Raw genomic sequence first — 19650 nt, 5'->3', positions numbered from 1 at the left:
TCCGCCTCTTGGGTGTTTAACTGATAATCTCTTTGGGGTAGATTCCTGCTAATGGAATTTCTGGGGGGAGTTTTGATACACAAAGCCTAACTGCCTTCTAAAAGTTGTTCTCCCACACAGCTTGCATGGTGTCCGTGTCAGTGTCTGGTGGGCACATACTACGGGCTTCCTGTGGATTTTCTCGTTTAATCTCGTGAGGTGGGGATGGCATCTTTGCTTTATAACACACAGAGCCAGGAAGGCTTTAAGGAACTGCCCAAGATCCCATGGTGGACAGATGGGTCTTAGAGGAGCCAGGTGGCCTCTCTCCAGAAACCGAGTTCTCAGCTACTGAGCCAGACAAACACACACACACACATACATATACATCCATAGTGCCTGCGGGCCCACTCGGACAGTAAAGTTAATTAGTATGGTTTTTATTATTAATCATCTTTACCAGTCTGATAAGGGAAAAGTAATATCCCACCTTTATTTGTACTTCTTTGTCTACTGGCAAGGTTAAACTTCTCTTACAGGTGTTTCCTGGGCATTTGCCTTCGTGGCTTGTCTGTCCTTGGCACAATTTGCTCTTGACATGTGTAGGCTGACTTACTGATCTACAAGAACACTTTATAATAGGGCTGTTCATGTTACAGTTCTGTTGGTCAAAATACTTTTCCCAATTTGATATACAGGAATTGTAAAATATAATAGTCAAATTGAGCCTTTCTTGTATAGTTTATGCCTTTTGCATAGTTACATAGACCGTTCTAGCACCTCAATACAATTCAATTATTTGCATATGTTTTCTTCTACTTTTATGATTTTCTTTTAAAAAATATCTTCTGTACGGTTACAAAATATTTCGATGCTGGTATGTATAGTGTAGCATAGCCATGTATCCATGTGACTTCATTTTTAAGTTGTTAACTCTTTATCTAAAGTGCATTTAAAGTGGTGAGCGAGCAAGGACCCTGGCACTTTTGCCCTCTTGAAATGAGTAGTCGATCCCCTGTCTTTGGAATAATGTCTTTGCCCCACTGACTGATAATTTCACCTTTACCATATTCTAATCTCCTATGTGTGTTAGTCAGCATAGGATAGCCTTTGCTGCCGTAACAACAAAACCCCAGATCTCAGTGGCTCAGCCCAGGGACAGTTTATTTCTGGCTCATGTTACAGTCTGAGTGGCCCCATGTCTCTCCTCCAGACATGGGGAGGGGCTGCTTCATTGCCCAACGCTGCCCCCTTTGAGAGGGGAGAGAGAAAGCACAGAGAACGTACATCCACTTAAAAGTCTTGCTGAGAAGCAGCACACGTCCCTTCCCCTTGTACTCCCATCGGCGAGAGTCAGTCCCTGGTCCCAGCCTGACTGCAGGGAGCCTGAAAAATGTGCCCGGAAGGAGGAAGTGGAGTGGTGAGCGCACGGCCAGGTCTCCACCTGGGGCTCCGCCTAGACAGGCAGGGCGTAAGGCTGTGTGTGTGTGTGTGTGTGTGTGTGTGTGTGTGTGTGTGAGAGAGAGAGAGAGGGTGGGGAGGAAGGGGCCTCACCTATGAAGAACTTTTCGATGGGGAGAGGAGGGGGAGGCTACCGAGTGGGCCCTAAGGGGACCTGCGTAAGGCTAGCAGGGTAGCCAGGTGGCCTGGCGGGAGCCGTGAGGAGGGACCGCAGTGGTCCTGGGGAGAGGGGACCTGACAGGGTGCTGGCAGTGGGTGGTGCTGGAGGTGGAGCCTGGGAGGGAGAGCTCAGGGCACACTGACCAGTATGAGGATGCCGTGCGCCCTGCAGTGGTCAGCGTGGCAGGTGGGAAAGCACACCTCTCGGGGCGGTCCCCTCTTCCTCATCCTCTCAGTCCTCACTGTGTGTGTAGCTTTCTGAATTTTGGCAGGTGATTCGGTTGTTCCTGCAGGTCACTGGTGAGATGCTTTGCAGGGTGTACAGGGAGGGGAGTGGAGAAGTCAAGGGACTTTTCTGCCTGGTGGCTACACAGCAGAAGGGGAAACCCAGGCCCTCATCACGTAACTGGTGTGTCCGCCTTGGAGTGTGGCTGTCACAGGCCAGGAGCCGGGCGAGCACTTCTGGACCAGGCAGTTCACTGTAATTAGATTGCCATCTGCCAGGACGAGGACGAGGAGTTCCTGCAAGTACCTGTGCTCCCTGAAATGGGATTTCACACCCAGAAGAATTCCTGCCACTTGCCTGCTGGCTTTGGTTAGCAGCGTTAGTACCGTGAAGAAAGATGGTTTAACTTCGCATCAACAGGCAAAGAATTATTAAAATATAATTAAAAGCATGAATTCTTCTAATTATTGGTTTTATAGAATGTGCATTTTAAAACAAGTCATCTGTTAAGGCTTTCTTTTGAATCTATCCAGAAACCAAAAGAGGGTAGCATTTTAATTAAAAATGGATTATTTCAAAAACAATTTAATCACCCTGTCATCAGAGGACTTAGACCTTATTAATTAGCTGTTGATAAGTAGGTTTAAGTTACCAAAATATTTAATTCATGGGGGTTAGAGGCGTGTTTTTAGGAGCCTGCCCTGCAACTCTGGGGTGTCAGTTGGAGAAAGGTTCAGAGCATGGAAGTGAATTCTTAAATCACCTCTCCCGTCCCCTTGGACCCAGAGTGGACATCCTGCAGCAGCTTGGGGACAGTGGGGAGCGCTGTGGCGATGGAAGGTGGCATCATTCTCCGACCATGTCCTCGCCGTGCCGAACCTCGGCTGAGGCCCCACTGCCAAGTTCCCGCGGGAGCACCGACGCGGCCCCCGCCGTGCTGGAGACGCCACTGGCCAGGCCAAGCCTCCCTCTACGCCCCCGCCCCGTGCTTGCAGAGTGTCTGCACCGGCAGCACCTCCTCTTTTCAGGGCTGATCTTTCTCCAGGGGCAGCATGAGTGCAACCCCCATTTATCGTCTTTAGTGGATGACGACTTTCAAAGTATAAGTGATAAGTAGAGTCCTCTGTTGTTTCTTCAGCCGACTGTGACTAAAATAACGTTGGGAGTCGTGAGTGAGGATGGGAAAGCTCATTAGAAGAGGGGTCTTCGGCAGCTCACACCAAACAGCCGATATGCTGCCAAAAAGCACAGCCACGCGCAGGGTGGGAAGGGCCGTTTCCACCAAGGGTCCCCAGGCCTTGTCGGACAGTGTCTGGGCCTCCATCCACCGCTGTTTTGACTTCGACCTGGGCTTTGTGGCTCCTGGGGCCTTGGGAGAGCCTTCTCAAAGAAGAGACATCGTGTCACAGGAACCTGGGGTAGTGGCTGCCTGGTGAGGCACCCACGGTTCTCGCTTCCTGCAGGTGGCCTGCAATCCTGGGCTGCAGGGACGCAGCTCCCTGGGTCCCTCCAGCCTCGGGGTGACCCCGGCCTGCTGCTGCACACTTACCGCCCGGATGAGCGGTTCCCCGTCTTCGATGCCCTGTGCTTAATTAACACACCTAGAGGGGTTTGTGTGCAGGTGGGCCTGGCTGGGGCCCCCCCTGCTGCTCCCCTCCCCTCAGAGCCTTGAGCCGAGGGCAGCTGGGAGGGAGGATGTGGACACGAGACCAGAGGAAGAACCAGAGTAAGCCGGGGCCCAGCTGCGGCTCAGCCCCTCGGAAGATGAGGGCCACGGGGGACCGCCCAGAGCCGGAGCCGGCCCGGGGAGAGGGAACCAGTGCTTGGGACTGCCGCGTTAGAAAGGCAGTGATATAAAATGGCGCTTTCCAAAGAAAGTTCTATCTGATATGACACTTTTGTGAAATATTTTAAGATTATAAGGCTGAGAAAGGGATTCGATGTTTGGAAGTAAAGTAGCACTGGGCTCTGTAGAAACAAAACACAACACCCTAGAGGGATTCGGAAAGCAAAGCCCAGAGAAATTCAGCAATAAGGGTTAGTCATCCTGTCCTGCCTGCACTGGGTGGAATCTGGGGCCCTTGTCTCCTGCAGGATTAGCATTTAGGAAGCACTTGTTTGGTGGAAGATTCCAGGTTTTGTTTCTTCCACTGGGGATGGGAGGGGAACTCATGGAGTGGGGAGAGTTGTAGCAGGTGGTACCCCCAAGGATACCCCAGGGTGGAGTAGGGCAGCTACCAGGCACCCAAGGTACTGTACTCGGTAGTCCCGAGATCCCAGAGCCCCAGACGGACAGTCACTGCCCTGACCAGGCTCTGTCAGTGCCCCGGCCTTATGAGGAGCTATTAAATAAAGGAAGGTAGGAACATTGCCAAGCGAGACTCAAGCCAGGATTCTGCGCTAAAGGGAAGCTGTCACTCGCCTGCACTTGGTAGGGGAGCAGAGCATCGTGGTTATGAGCTGGGCATCTGCGTGTCCGAGGCCCTCGGCAGCCAGGTTTGCTGGGGGTGGCTTTGTTCCCTGAGACCCCTCGGCATCCCCGGTGCTAAGGACAGAGGGCCCATTGGGCCTTTGTCCCCGGGGTCCACACTAGCCTGGTGTCCAAGGCTGCTGAGCTGGGGACAGGAGCAGGTGGGGGCACTGGAAAGAGCCTAGGTTCTCTTGGAGTCCTCACACCAGCTGTTTTCCAAAGACCGGCAGGTTTGGGGGACATCTGGGGACGGGGAGCTTCTGGACTGTCCTCCCACCCAGAACTGAAAACAGGCTTTTCTTCAGAGAACTTCTGCCGAATCCTTGTATTATTTGCTTAATAGTTTCTTTACTTTTTTCTTGAGATATATTTTAAAAGAAAGCTTTGTGTTCCTGTCACGAGTGAAACCCAGTATAATTTGCAGGAAGGTGACTTTAAAATAAATACCTAATGCATCACACACGTTTATCAGTGTACCCCGTCCCATAATGTCACCTCATGGACCCATGTCATGCTTTGGGAAACACTAGCTCAAAGCAAATCCCTTCCCTCCACTCCCCAAGAAGACTCCCTGTGTGTGGGCTTCCCTGCCCTGCACCTTCCTGGGGAGGGGAGGAGGGGGTGCTGGCATCCCTTGGAGGGAAAGTAGGCTCTAGATCGTGGTGAACGAGGATTATCTCCCTCCACCCCTTCCTGGTCCTGCAGTTTGGTCCTCCCTGGCTGATGCCTAGGGCGACCTGGTGCATTTTTAAAGGGGGAGTTTGGGTTTGGGGCCGAGAAAGGTGTTCTTGTTGACATCGGCAGGAACTAGTTAGATGGGGTCAGATGAGAGCAGACGTTGGTCTCTGAGGAAGGCAGAGACCAGTTGGCAAATTGTCCCTGTGTTTACATGGTTCTTCCAGGGCCTTCCAAAGCTGGGGCCTCTCACATGCTGGAGAGTGCCAGCCCTAAAGACGTCTGGATCTACAGATCTAGAACTTCCCACTGGAGCCATGTGCTGTGGGGTCCAGGTTTCATCCTCCTGTGTGTTGTCACCATCCTGGGCACCAGTAATGCCCTGCCTATGTCTGCAGCTCCTGCCGCAGGCACCCCGTTCTTTTTCCAGACAAAGAAGGAGCTGGAGAGGGTCAGAACAGGCCGGCCGCTTGCCACGTAGGTGACGGTCAAAACCACTAGCTAGTATCTTTCATAGATAAATCCCTTAAAGATCAGTGAGGAAAAGATGAACAGTTTTCTAAAATAGAAGCAGGCCATTCAGAAAGGAAGAAATATGAGGAACTAAACATATAAACATGTCCAAACTTGCCAGTTAATGAGACAACGAAATCCTTTCTGTTTTGCCTACCAGATTCCCAAGTCCAGTGGCAAACAGGCTCCATGGTACACGTCTCAGGACCCTGAAAATCCTCATGAGCTTTCTGGGGTCCTTTTGGCAGAACACGCCCTGAGGCTCAAAACTGCAGATGCTCAGGAATTCTCCTTCTAGGAATTTAGCCCGAAGATAGTGAAAAGGCATATGGCCACGGGTGTCCATCGTAACACGGAGTTGGAAGCAACCTAGGTATCTAACAGCGTGAAATCGGTTAGGTAAATTATAGGCTGTGGTCCTGCTCATGCAACCATTTACTTATTCCGTCACTTCACAGATGTACTGAAAACTTCCCGTGTGCCAGGCACTATTCCAGGCCCTGGGGATTCTGCGGTGAACAGAATAGACAAAACCCAGCCTAATGGGAAGTGAGAGAGGATGGATGGATGGATGGATGGAAGGATGGAAGAATGGATGGATGGATGGGGGGATGGATAATAGGTCGTATATTGGTGAAGGAGTATTCTTTACCCAGGGGGCTCAGGACAGGTGTCCTTGAGTAGGAAACATGAAGGAGAAGCCTGAAGGAGAGAGAGCTGTGGACCTGTGGACAGACGTTCCAGGCAGAGAGAACAGGGCTCATCTGGTGGCCCTGAGGTGGGAGCTTGGCTGGTGGTCCCATGAGTAGCAAGGAGGCAGATTGGGAAGTGAGAGAAGATGGGGGAACGAGAGGGAGGCAGTCTGCTCACGGGAAGGCAGGGTTTGAACAGAGGAGTCCTGGGGGCCTACGTACATTTTTAAAGGAGCACACTCTGTGGGGAGATGAGGACTGAAGCAGGGGAGCCAGCTCCACCACTGTCACCATCGACCAGGCACCGTCACCATCTTTTTTTTTTTTTTTTTTTTTTGGCGATACGCAGGCCTCTCACTGTTGTGGCCTCTCCCATTGCGGAGCACAGGCTCCGGACGCGCAGGCTCAGCGGCCATGGCTCACAGGCCCAGCCGCTCTGCGGCATGTGGGATCTTCCCGGACCGGGGCACGAACCCGTGTCCCCTGCATCGGCAGGCGGACTCTCAACCACTGCGCCACCAGGGAAGCCCCACTGTCACCATCTTTAAGAGAAGATGGTGGCCTGCATCAGGGGCAGGCAGTGGGGAGAAGTGTCAGATTCTGGGCATAGTGGAAACACGTATCTGTTGACAGGGAACAACGTTCTTGCTTTAGAAGGAAGCTTCCCTGGCACGTTCCGGCCCTCATCCCAGGCTGGGTGGGGCCGTTGGTCCTTGCAGAACCTCTTCAGCTCAGTTGGGCCCCACGCACAGGTATGAAGTGGAAGAGGCCAGTGAATACATAGATCCAGTTACCTGGAAAGATTGGCTTTATCTGCTACAGCTGAACCTGCACAGAATCCAGCGACACAGCATTTCCACTCCTGGCTGCGTGCTCGGTGGGGGATGTGTGTGCACCTGCCCTTGAAGACTGCACAAGGCCCTCGGCAGCACTATTCATGATGGCTGCGATCCGGAAACAGCAGGCACGCTCACCACCAGAAGACTGGGACACACTCACCCGGCGGAACCCTGCCAGCGCTGAGAAGGAACAAATGACAGTGACCCACCATAGGGGGGTGACGTGGAGCAGGGGGAGAAGCCAGACTCAAAGAGGTCTTGGTTTTTTATTCCATTTACGTCAGGTTCAAAAACAGGCAAATCTAACCTGTGGTCTTGGAAGTCAGGCTCCCCGTGGGCAGGAAGACCGACAGGGAGGGGCCTCTGGGCACAGAGATGCGCACTTTGTGACAGGCCATTGTGCCGAGCCCTTATGATTCTGGTCCTTTTCTGTATGTATGTCAGACTTCAGTCAAGAGGTGACTTTTTAAAAGTTTAGTTCATTATTATTTAAAAAATCTGTGTTTATGCACTAAAAATATTGTCTGGAAGGCTGTTCAACAAAATATTTGATAGAGATTGTTTCTAGGAGATAAGATCATGGATGATTTTAATTTTTTTTCCTCTGTGTAGAAAATTTCTAAAATCTCTTCCATACACACACACACACACACACACTCACACACACACACACTCACACACACACACACACACGCATGCACACACACTCACACACACACACACACACGCACATATGGCTGGAGTTTATTAGCAGTCTGATGCGGCCAGGGCTTTGCCAGCTGAAAGGATGTAGTGCTTTATCCCAGAACTGATACCGAGGAGCTCAGGAACCCCACCTAATCGAGCACGTCAAGAATAAAGGGGAATGTTTGTTAATTGAATGTCATGTTATGTCCTCAGTTATGCCTCATACAAGACAGGCAATTCAGAATTCCCAAGTATCCAATTAAAATGCTAATTATCTCATACCTTGATAAGGCTGCTCTCGCGGAGAGAGAGAGTGGCTTCTCCCCGGCACTGCCTCTCCTCGTGCCCTGACCACCGCCGTCTTTACGCTGCCCTTGCCTCTGGCAGGCGAGCTTTCCCCTTCCAGGATCTCTGCACCCCAGCGGCCCCTCCTGGAGCACCACAGGCTGGCCTGGTGCCCTGTCCCTGGGATCCGTGGGCCATTTGTCCCGGCAGCCCCGTTCCTGCTCAGTCTGGGCCCCATGCACAGACTAGAGTCCAGGGCCCTGGAAGGAAGGCGTAGCACAGCATCCTCCACCACTGGTGTTCGGGGAACAGAGAGCCTTGCCCCGTCAAGTGCCCCCACCGCCAACAGATCGGGGTCAGAAACCCTACATGGACCCCAGGCTCCAAGGGACTCTTTTGAGGGCTTTCCTGACCACAGCACATCACCACACTGACCTGCAGTTTCCTCATCAGCAAAGTAGGAAACCCTCTCCTCCCCTGAAGGATTGTCCTAAACGCCGAACGCCGCAGGCAGCTGTTGGGCCTTCCCGCTGGCCAGGCCTGTGGGAGGTCCTGGATGAGAAGGCGGCAGCGCCCCCCATCCGGCCAGGGCTGCAGGTGGCCCTTTGTCCCTGGTGGTGCTGCGTCGGTGCAGGCTGGGCCACGAAGCTGTTCTGAGCACTGGTTTTATTAATAATGCATCTCTGGGTTTATCCAAGGCTTTAAATCCGTCCCTTCTTGATGTCATTCTGTGTGAATGCTACTTGCTCTTTTAAAACGTGCTCGGAGCCTCTCCGTGGTGGCTCCCTGGAGCGCTCTGTGTCTTTCTTCACCAGGGGGCCTGCGGAAGGAGGGGACAGGGCAGCCCCCCCGGTCTACCACCGAGTCCCGGTACCTCCCTCCCGCAAGAAGGCCCTCACGCTCTGGCCCTGCCCGCCTTCGTAACCCTGTGTCCTAACCGCCTGCCCTCCTAGACCCTCTGCTCATCCAGGTGGCCTCCACCACCATGCCCATCTTCTCTTGCACGCTCCTGTTCCTGGCTCGGCCTCCTGGGAACCGGACATGCATCGAGGCCCAACCTGGGAGGGCATGAGGTGCCTGATGCCACCCACAGCCCCTGACCTCCCTGGCTGGCCCCGTCTGCTGGCACTCACGCTCACACTGAGAGTTGGGCGACCCTTGCTGCCTGGGGCAGCCCTTCTGCCATAATCTTGGGCAGCTAATGCGTTTTGTATAGGGCTGTGGCTATCTCCTCATCAGATGATACACCTCAGAGGGCAGAAGCTAAGCCATGCGGCCAGGAAGGCTCCATGGGCTGGATTTGCGGGCACCTGGGGAGTCCCAGCAGTACTGTCCCTGGAGATCTGGGCCTTGGAATCTGCTGTCCCTGCCCTGTTAACCCCTCTCCAGGCACCAGCGGATGGGCCTGCCACACTGTCGCTACAGGAACCCCATTGACGTCGTTATTCACAGCACAGACTCTCCCAGGTTACTTAAAGGTTCTCATTTATGCCTGGATACAAAGCATTTTCTACCTGTGTCTTGCTTGGGAAAAATTTATAGGCAAGAGTGTTAGAGGGATGGCCATGTCGGGGAGCTTCAGGGACCACCGCAAGGCGGGTAGCAGGGCTTTGGGCAGACCCTGCCCTTCCCTCTGCTCGTCAGGAAGCCCCTCCTGCTGCTCGGGGAGGCTGTGGGCCATGTGCCTGGTCGGAGTGCCCCCCACCCACCCTCCGTCCAGGTGAGCAGGAAGAAGCTGGGGTGGTTAGGCCCACCTGACCCTCGTGCTGCACGTGAGAGTCCGATTGTCTGAAAGGGCAGGCGGGGCTGCTGTCGGGGGCTGCGGACACTGCTGCCTGTCTTTCTGACTACTGCCCTCTTATGGATAGATCAGTCGTTTCTAGCAGTTCTGTTGTGACTCTGTAACATCTGCCTGCTGTGTTTTCATACTGTACTTTTAGGTGTTAATTATCCAATATTTGTGTATAGTGTCTATCTGATGGTTCTTTTATCAGAAGTCCTGGGAGGGTCTAGCCTGCTGCTTGCTGTGTCTGACAGCTCTTGTGGACTATTTTCAGACTGTGAGTTCATCTTCAGTGTGTGGGGTGTGTGTATATATGTGTGTATATGTACCTGCATGCGTGTGTAGACGTATGTGCACGTGTGTCCGTACGTGTGTGTGCACACGCAGAGATTGTGGCAGATCGCGGCTCTCCTGCCTGGGTTGAGAGTGTGGCCGCTCAGTTTGGCTCCAGGTATCACCAGTCAGGGACTCAGTGTTTTGTTAGTTTCCTGGCTTCGGGGTTTCCAAACCATACAGGTCGTTCACACTTGAACCTGAACCCCGTGGAGGACAGACCCATGCTGCGAATTCTGAGGGAACGTTCATTAATTTTTTTCCCGGAGCCCGGGAAGCTTCCTGATTGCCTCCTGCGGTGCTGGTGAATTTTCTCCAAGGCTGTGCCTCCCTGCCCAGCCCCCAGCTTTATGTTGGGGAGGGCTCTCAGTTCTGGCCCCGTACCTCTGGTTTGTCCGGGGCCTTCTCACTGTCCCCACACGGCAACGAATGCCAAGGCTTCCAGGTTAGCAAGGCCAGCAGCTTCCTCGTCTCCTCTGGCCACACTTTGCTTTTGTCCTGTGCACGTGGCTCTGCTGATGATTTTTAACCAGCACCTCTGAGTGTTGGGGGTGGGAAGGCTGGTAGCTGCATCCTCTGCCTTCATCTCACTGTGACTCCCAAGGGGCTGATGGGTAGCTCGCAGCCGAATGCAGCCATAGACGTGTGTCAGCCCCTCAGGTTATGCGTCAGCTGGACCCTCACCTGGTTCACAGTTTGCCATGTTCTCCGTAAAGGTCTAGTGGGTCTTTATGAAGTGTCCTCCCGTTGCTGCCTGGTCTGTGAGCCATCCAGTGGGAATGGGGCGCCGCTGCCGCTGCCGTCTGTCCTCCAGGCCTGTCCTTGCCGAGCTCTGACCGGGCTGTGCGGGAGCCTCACGTCGAGCCTGTGGCCCCAGTTTGGAGCATCCGTAACTCCCCGTGCCTTGAGAATCAGAAATATGTCAGACCCAGGGTCCTGGGCCACTACACTTGCCCCAGAACTTGGGCGCCTTTAGGTGTCCACGGCCCAAGGCTGAGGTCCCAGGGAGAGGGGCCCTTGAGGTGTGTGAGCAAAAAACGCAGCCCGTCGAGTCCACGTGTTATGCCGCTAGAGCATCAGTGTGTTCTTGTATCATGTCAGACAGGTTCCTTTGAAACAAAAGGAGATGCTAAAGTCCAGCGTGAAGGACTTAAACCCTTTTAAGGGAGAGTGACTTTCCAGCGTGTGGCGTTTCCCCTCCTCTTTGCAGCTCTTCCTTGTGGGTGTGGCATCGTGTGGCTGACAGGTAACCCGCGCTGCAGTTTGCAGGTGAAAACTGGGTGGGCCACTCCTTAGTCTGGTGCTTCTGTGAGTCATGCCTTTCAAAGGCTTTTTCCTTAGAAGCCAAGGCATGCGATGAAGGCTGTTTCTACTGAGTAGATGACGGGTTAGGGAAACACCTGCTTCTGAGACTGGCTGCAGGTGGGGGAACTGATGCCACCCCGTTTCCCCAGCCTGAACCTTCTGATTTGTTCATTCACCACCCCTCTGCCTGTCCCCGTCACCTGGAGAGTGGCTGCTGCTCCCCAGAACCCTGCTTCTGTCTGGACAGGGAGCCCTGTGGCTCCGTGGCCCGTCGGCATCCCCCACTCACCGTGGGCTGCTGTGTGGAGTCCCAGTGTCTGAGGCCCCGTTGTCTGGGTGGGCGGTGTGGAGCCGCCTCAGGGCCCTGACTTGGCCTGGCCGTCCTGAGGCTGAAGTTGGGGGCAGCCGCCTGAACGCTCCCGCCATGAATACGGGGGCAGCTGATGCCGTACGTGGCTTTCCTCACCTCCCTGGGCGGTTCCTGAAATCCTTTGTGTTGAGGAAATATTTCACTTGCAGATACACAATTATTCTGTGGGATTTGTAAAGCAAGTCTGAAAGCTGATTGAATATAGCAGAACTGTTCATGCATAACAACTCCTTAATACCGAATCATAACAATTATGCATAATTTGTGTTTATAGTGCCTGGAAGATTAGACGCCTCCGTACAGACGTGCTCTAAAACAGGCCTAGAACGCGCAGGGCAGGATTGCCACTTAGTGTGCCCACAGGCAGCCTTGGTGTTCTGAGCACAGCCCTGTGGTCGGCCTTCCCTGCCCTGGCAGTCAGTGGGTAGGGTGGGGTCCACCTGGACCTGCTTCCCAACCAAGGCCATCCGGAAGGCTGGGCCCGAGCTCTTGCCCAGGCCTCAGGGAGGGGGTGAGGGCAGCCCCCCACCGTTGCCCCCCTCCCCGGCTGGGTTCTGCAGAGGCCGGGGCCTTGGAGCGCCGAGTCCCACGCCCAGATGACCTCCCACCCCCCAGGTCCTGCAGTGTGTGGTGGGGGGAGGGGCAGGGTCCTGGCATCTCCAGAGCTGTTGGCAGTGTGGTCTCCCGAGGGTTCAGCGCTGCTCGTATGGTGTTGATGTGGCAGTGGCTCATCCTCTGACCTCTGTCACACCCTGGGGCTTCCCAGGCTCTGCTGACCTCCGAGCTCCTGGAGGCCTCCCCTGGCTCTGTCTCTGTCTGGGCTCAGCCCAAGGGTGGGCTACCGGCGACCTGCTCTGAGGTCTCGTCTTTCCCTCTAGACCTTCTCCTGGCCTCCCCTGCTCCAGGTGGGAGCTCGTCCAGGGGGCCAGCCGGTTTGCTACTTGGCACAAGTAGGGAAAAGCTGGGCCTGCCCCCAGACCCTGCCTTTCTCCACCTGCACATGGACCTGCCCCTCAACGCCGTCCTCTAGGCCAGAGCCCAGTGGCTCCCGCTCTCCTTTCCCTGCGCCCCTCCCTGGGCTCAGCCTCAGGGCCTGGGTGAGTCCAGCACTGGGGCTGGGAGAGCTCTCGTCCCTCCCTGGCTGTGCACCCAGCCCCTCCTTGTGTGGGAGGATATGGCCACTGGAGAAGGGAGTCACAGGGAGACGCCCCCTCCCGCCCTGCAGAGGCAGGTGGCCCCTGCCCTAGCCCATCTCCCTGCAGGACCAGGGCTGTCTTCCTGATGGGCCTGAAAGGCTGGGCAGCGCCGTGGCACTGGAAGTGGCAAGCTCTTCCAGCCTTGTCCCCACTCCGCGCTGACCTCTGTGCTTCGGTGGCCTGTGGGCTACAGGTTACCAGCCACAGATCCACGCTGGGGAGTTCAGGCCTTCCTGCAGGTGCAGCTGAGCAGGGCCTGGGCTGAGGATTTGCATGGGGGCGGGGGGCGTGCGTGCTCCGGTGACTCTACTCTGACGTGTCTTCCTTCCCCCGCAGCCTCTTCGAGCACTACTGCTTCTCCCGGGGTGGCATGCGCCACAGCTCCTACACCTGCATCTGCGGCAGGTAAGCGCACCTCCTGGGCCGCATGGGAATGATCACAGGAGGAGGTTAGGGAGAGCGAGGGGACCCCACCGTCCTCCCAGCTTAAACGCACCTGTTGCTCCTATGCCCGAGGCAGTGCCCACCTAAGCCTTAGAAGTCGCTCTCCCCTCCTAAGGCTCTGGGAGCAGAGGTTGCTTCTGCCCGTCCTGGGCAGTGCCGGGTGAGGAGGGGAGCCGGCCTGCCCACTGCCGTGCCCTCCCTTCCCGTCTCCAGCTGGCTGCTTCTCCTGGGGCTGGCCTTCCTCGCCCCCTCCACACAGGCACGCTCCCAGCATGGGGGACCGGGCCGTGACCTCAGGCTATGCCAGCTTCTGTGTGCCGGCGGTGCAGAAGGAGCTGGGTCAGTGCCGGAGGCTGCGGTTTTGCGTGTGTGTGGCCGTGTGGGGAACAGCGCAGCCGTGGGTGGGTCTGGGGCTCTGTCGCGCAGGGTGTCACTGCAGGCGTGTTTGTGTGTGGCGCGTTGTGGCTGGGGGCGGGGGCTCTGTGCGTCCTGTGTGTCACCCGCACTTGGCCGGGTGTGCTTTGGAAACACAGGGTGGAAATGACCACGAGTATAGGGGCAGCTCATGGCCGTGAGTTTGCACTGCTGCGTGGCTTTGAGGGGCACGTCCTGGGTGTGGGCGGCCCCCTCGTCCCCGAGGCTCACCCCGTCTAGTCTCCTTGTGCTCTCCCCTTGGGTCAGAGGATCTGGCCCCTGTCCAGCTGGGATGGAGCCGGCAGCTCTGCTGCTGTGCACGTCCTCGGCACATGAATAATACATGTGAACATCTCAGTCCTTGGAAATGTTCTTCTCTGGCGGATAGAGAGAAAAATCATTATTTCTACTTTTATGATTCCTAAGACTCCCAAACAGGACCATAAATATTACACCCAGTGGGTTTTTTTTTTCCCTTTCGACAGACTTAAAAGTTTTTTTTTTCTTAAAGGCATCGCTCATTAGGGAAGTGTTCTCAAGCAGAGGGGCGAGGTGCCACTGCTCACCGTCTGTGGCCCTGGCCTGGTGGACCTCCATGGCAGCCCCCTGACACAGCCCGGCCCTTCCCACTGGGCCTCCCCTCTCCGCCAGTCACCAGGAAATAAGGGCTTCTTTGGAGTCCCTTATCCGGGCCCGCAGGCCCTCGCTCCCACATCAGGCCCACATCCCCAGCGCCAAGGCCACCTACCCGAACACCTCAGCCAGGGGAGCGCTGCCAGCGCCACCGCCGTGAGCCCAGAGGTTGGCCAAGAGCCGTGTGACTGCACTAGGCCAGGGTCACCTTGCCCCTCACCCCCACCTCAGGCTGTGGACCTGGTCCAGCGGCCCTGGGCCCCTGCTGCAAGGTGGACAGCACTGCCCTTGGGGCAGGGAGTTGGGGTGCTGGCGCCCGGGGCCTGCTGGGTGAGGATGGGCTGCTGACCTCCCCCTGGTACTCTGCAGTGGTGAGAACTCGGCCGTGCTGCACTACGGACACGCCGGGGCCCCCAACGACAAGACCATCCAGGACGGAGACATGTGGTGAGTGACGCCAGCCCCCAAGCTGCCCTGGTTCTGCGTGTGAACAGCGCGGCTGCAGTGGGCCTCAGCCCCAAAGGTGGCTGACCACGGCCTCTCGGTCCCACCCTGAGAAGGCGGACCACGGTGAGGTCCCCCCGTTGCTCTGGGTCCAGACTTCTGTGCCAAGACTTTGGCCTACACGTAGCCTCCTCTCCGGGACCAAGGCGGCCCTGAGAGAGGGGAGCGGGGGCCCTGTGTCGTGCGGGTAAGGCACCACCTCAGGAGGGCCTGTGCCGTCTCCCAGCACCCACCACGCTCACTTCTCTGGCTTGGTGCCGGGAGGGCGGGCATCTCAGTTCGGAGCGGAGAAGACCCCTAGGGAGTCCCCCGCCCTCTGAACCTGCCAGCTCCTGCCTCAAGGCTCCTTGGCACGAGCGGAGGTCAGAGGTGGTGCTTGGCCCTCAAGGCTGTTGGCAGGGCTTTGCTGAGCATAGTGTGATGTGCTCCCTGCTCCCCACGGAGCCGTGACTGAGCAGACGTGGGCAGGACCCACAGCCTCCAGCCCTCCGATGGACTGTGCCCAGCAGGCGGAGTCGCAGACCCTGCTCCCAGACCCCAGTGTGTAGGGCTCGTGCTGGGCGTACGCGCCCCTCTCTTGGGTAGGCGCTCTGGCCTTGGCAGGGGCCTGTGGGCGCCTCACTGACCTGGGCCGGCCCTGTCCTCCGCTCACGGGCGCTCGCACTGCCCGCCTGTTCTCTCCACCACCCAAATGTCGGGCAGAGCCAGTCCAGGCTGCCAAAGGCTCCCGAGAGCCGTCCAGAGGCCACCAGCCCCACGGGACCACCTGTCTTGGCCTGCAGACATCTTGCTGTGGTCACCGACCCGCAGAGGAGGGCAGGAGGGGTGCGCACTGTCCCACCTGGTCCTTTGGTGCCTTTCCCTCCTGTTGCTGAGGCACCTGAGCCAGGCTCCATCGCACTGCTTCCCGCCAGTGCCGTGCCCCCGCTCGGGTCGCACACGTGCCCTGCTAGGCTCCATCCCCGAGCTGGCATTCCGGTCCTGCCTGCAACACTGGCCAGGAACCAGCCTCACGCAGGGAGTGGGGAAGGCTGCACACGGGGTTCCCTGGCCCACAGCCACCGGGGGATGTGAGCCAAGGGATGCCTGCTTCTGAGCTGTCACTGCCCAGTGTTTTCAGAAACCCGCCCAAGCCCAGGGTGCCCCTGCTGCAGGGCGCACCAGGCACCCACTGGCTGCGGTGTCCACTCACCCAGGGTCAGGAGCTGGATGGATGTTCTGGCCCTGGCCCCTGTTGGCAGGAGCCCAGCTCAGCCTTCTGGGAGGAAACAAAGCCTCTTAATTCCCACTCTGGGCCTCAGTTTACTTGCTGTCGGTGGAGACAGCACACAGCACTTGGCCCTGCACTGGGCGGCAGCAGGGACACGTTGGGACCACAAGTGCTGGGTGGACACACGCTCTCTCAGGGGCCTGGGTCAGCAGGACAGGGACGGGAGCACGCAGAGGGGGACACCCAGTGTGGACACAGAGACCACTGCCACTCACTGCAACCCCCACCCCCACCCCCAGAGTGTCTAACGCCCTTCCTGGCATAGGGGCCAAGGGCGTGCAGCAACTTTGACAGGGTTCTGCCCTGTGCCTGGTGCCAGGGACAGCTCTTGATGTAGATTTGCTCATGTTGATCCCATGAAGTGGGTGTCTCCCCCTCCCCTCACTCTCCCGCCACCCCCCCACCATGTAGGCAAGGTCACTGAGACACAGGAGCGTCCAGGTGCAGAGCCAGAGGGTTTGGGGATGGGGTCGGCTGCCTCCGGCTTGACTCCGCTGGAGACTAAGGAAAGTGGGGGGGGGTCCTTCCCTTTGGTGGCCCCAAAGGAAGATCGCCTGGTGTCTTCAGGGACTCACGCTTCATAGAACCCTTCCTAACGCTTTTGACTCTGCGGCCCCTTCTGGCTGGGCCAGGATGTGGAAGCCCAGTCCCCAGGCAGAGGCAGACCCCAGCCACACCAGCAGGCCCCAGCTGTCCCTGTCGGAGGGTTCTGCAGCAGGGCCACGTGGCTCTGAGTCTTTCTTCTCTGTGTTTGGCACGGCCCAGAGGAAAGGACTGCTTCTCCCCTCTTCTCTTTATGCGTCCTGTGGCCGTCCTCCCCCCACGAGAGGCTGGCTCCAGGGGCCCTTGGCGCGGTGGGGCCTGGCTGACCAGGGGTGCCACGCAGCAGGCCTCCTCCACACGTCCAGACGCTGTGGCCTCCCAGGCAGTGTGCGGCACCTGTGTCTCCTGGTCGCAGCTTTAGAGACAGGAGTGATCCAGGGAATCCCACGGATGTTAATGCCAAGCCCAAGCTGGTGATTTTAGTTTTCTGGTGCCAACTCTGAAATGTGGCCAGTAGAATAATTATGAGTGTATTATAGTCAATTTATTATGCAGCATTTAGAGCAACATGTTTTGTTGATTACTGCTACTGCCAGGTTGCTGGCGGCATTTATAATCCATTGTTTTATTGAAATTGATCTGCCAAGCGCCCACTGTGTTTGGTAAATAACAGAGCGCTCTGTTATCCCAACATAAAATCCACAGCACTTCATCATAAGGTACAAAACCAAAATACAAGCATGGTGCAGAATTTTCCCTGAAGCTGAGCGTCGCCCAGAGCCATGACCGTTTTCCAGGTGCCCATCGGGTGGTACGCGCTGGGTCTCCGTTCCTTGATGTCGGGTGAAAATGCCCCAGAGAGAGTTTAACATTTAGGAGTGGGGCCGTTCGGGGGCCGGAGCTGGTCCAGGACAGTCAGACTCTGCTGGAGAAAGTGAGGAGTAGATGCCGAGGGGGCAGCCAGCCCTTCCCATCCCTCTCCCTCTGGTCCCAGACGTGTGATGATGAACACAGAAGGTCCCCAGTTCAAGTCCCTGCCCTCCCCCTCCCTAGCTGAATGGCCACCCCTCTGAGCCTCAGTTTCTCCATCCATCGTTGGGGGAGAGACAGCACCCAGCTCTGAGGACTGGGATAATGAGGGCAAAACGTTGAGTGTGGAGCCCCGCACAGGTGGCTCCTGGCAGGAGAGAGCTGCAATACGGCGACATCCCCAGAGCCAGCAGCGCACCTGTGCCCCTGAGGCCCGCCTTCCAGCAGCTGGTTCCAGGACGGAGACTGGAGGCGAGAGCCACCAGCAGAGCGTGTGCCGGGCCCAGTGTATTCAGGCAGCTCTCTGGTCACGTGGTTGCCTGCTCTGTGTTTTCAGCCCCCAAACTGTCCTCGAGGCGCATGCCAGGTGGAGCATGTAGCCGGCCAGGGCCACCGTCTGCTCCTCTGTCCTTCTGAAACCAGGCGCCTCCCGGGAGCTGGGCCGGGAAATCGGGGCCCCGTACGTTAGACGCGCTGGTTCTTACTCCACATCAGCAGCGTCCCCCGAGAGCTGAGAAGAGGATTTGGGGGACCCCTCCTCGCGCCACGCCAGCCCCCGCCATTCACCTCGGCGGGATGCTGCCCCGCTTGCTCTGCATGGATCCCGGGGTAGGGAACGGGACTTGGACGTGGCCTCAGGTCCCCACATTCCTCCCTCTTGGCTGGTTCAGAGGCACAAGGCCTCTTGTGGGGCCTCTCGGGGCTTTGCTGTTGCCTCTGAGAGCCCTTTCCTGCTGTGGCCCTCGGGGTTCACCATGAACCCCGTCACCAAGTTGCTGTCCTAGAGAAGCCAGTAGCTGCTGTTTTCATTTTAAGGCAAAAGCAAGCAGGGTAACAGGAGTGCGGCGCGCTTCTAATTAATGCTCTTGCCGAGTTCACACGGGACAGTGTCGAACGTCATCGAAGGCCCTTCCTGGGTGGGAGCCCCAGGAGAACCCCTCACCACCAAGTCAGTCCTGACCCTGTGAGCACAGGAGTGGCTGGGGTGACGGTCCTCTGAGCCCTCACGCACTGCCCTCTCCTCCCAGAACCAGCCTGGGCTTGGAAACCAGAGTCTCCAAAGGTGGGTAGAAGCGCCAAGGGCTGGTGCCCTGCCTGTGGGCCACCAGGGAGCGCCACTGTCCACGTTTAAGTCCCCAGGGAAGTAGTGCACCCTGAGTTGGATGCACTCTTGCACTAGACTCCCCGCCTCCTCTGGGCCCAGCAGGCACACCCCAGGGGGCAGAGGTAGGGAGGGTCCAGGGTCTGCGTCCAGTGGGGTCTGATTTGGAAAACAGCTGGGACACCGCTCCTCACCTGCCACCTCCTCCCTCTCCCACCATCTGATCAGGTGGCGGAGGAGTGGTCCCTGGGGTAGCGTGCCCTGTGGCCCCTATCAGAACCTTCTAGCTGCCCCAGTCGAAGGATGCCCCGGCCTGGGTTGCCCAGCGGCAGACAGCAGGTGGCTGGTGGGTGGCGAGCCGGACCTCCCAACACTGGCCAGAAGAGGGCAGCGTTGCCTCAGGACGTGCTTGCCGGGCTCATCTCTGCTGGCTGTGGTCTCTGTGTCCTGGGGCATGGGAGGGGGGCGGCCAGCTCGGGTAGTGGGGGAGACAGACGCCTGTCCCAGCGCGTCCCTCAGCAGCCAGCCTGTGTCATTTCCTCTCCTTCCCTGTAGTGGGACGAGGGCCCCTTCCATCTCCTTGCCCCGATGACGGTCAGCCTGAAGCCCCGGCTTTGCCCTGCTGCCTGGCGGAGGGCTGACACAGCACTCCTGGACCGAAGCCCAGAGAAATAAGGGCTACTCATTTCCTCCCAGGGAGGCCCCGGAAGACACCCGAAGTGTCGCTGGCCTGAGGGT

General features: G+C 57.2%; 1 protein-coding gene across 1 annotated transcript in view; it reads left to right on the top strand.

The window, feature by feature from the left end:
* Positions 1–19650, top strand: part of PEPD (peptidase D) — a 114254-nt gene that overhangs the window by 76510 nt on the left and 18094 nt on the right. The window contains exons 10-11 of the mRNA XM_033843973.2: positions 13310–13378; positions 14834–14911. Of these exons, the coding sequence (XP_033699864.1) occupies positions 13310–13378; positions 14834–14911 (147 nt within the window). The remainder of the gene's footprint in view (positions 1–13309; positions 13379–14833; positions 14912–19650) is intronic.

Source organism: Tursiops truncatus, chromosome 19, assembly GCF_011762595.2.
Source record: "Tursiops truncatus isolate mTurTru1 chromosome 19, mTurTru1.mat.Y, whole genome shotgun sequence".
In the NCBI taxonomy this organism is placed as follows: Eukaryota; Metazoa; Chordata; class Mammalia; order Artiodactyla; family Delphinidae; genus Tursiops; species Tursiops truncatus.
The sequence above is the reverse complement of the archived record's forward strand: the minus strand, read 5'-3'. Positions and strand labels throughout refer to the sequence as shown.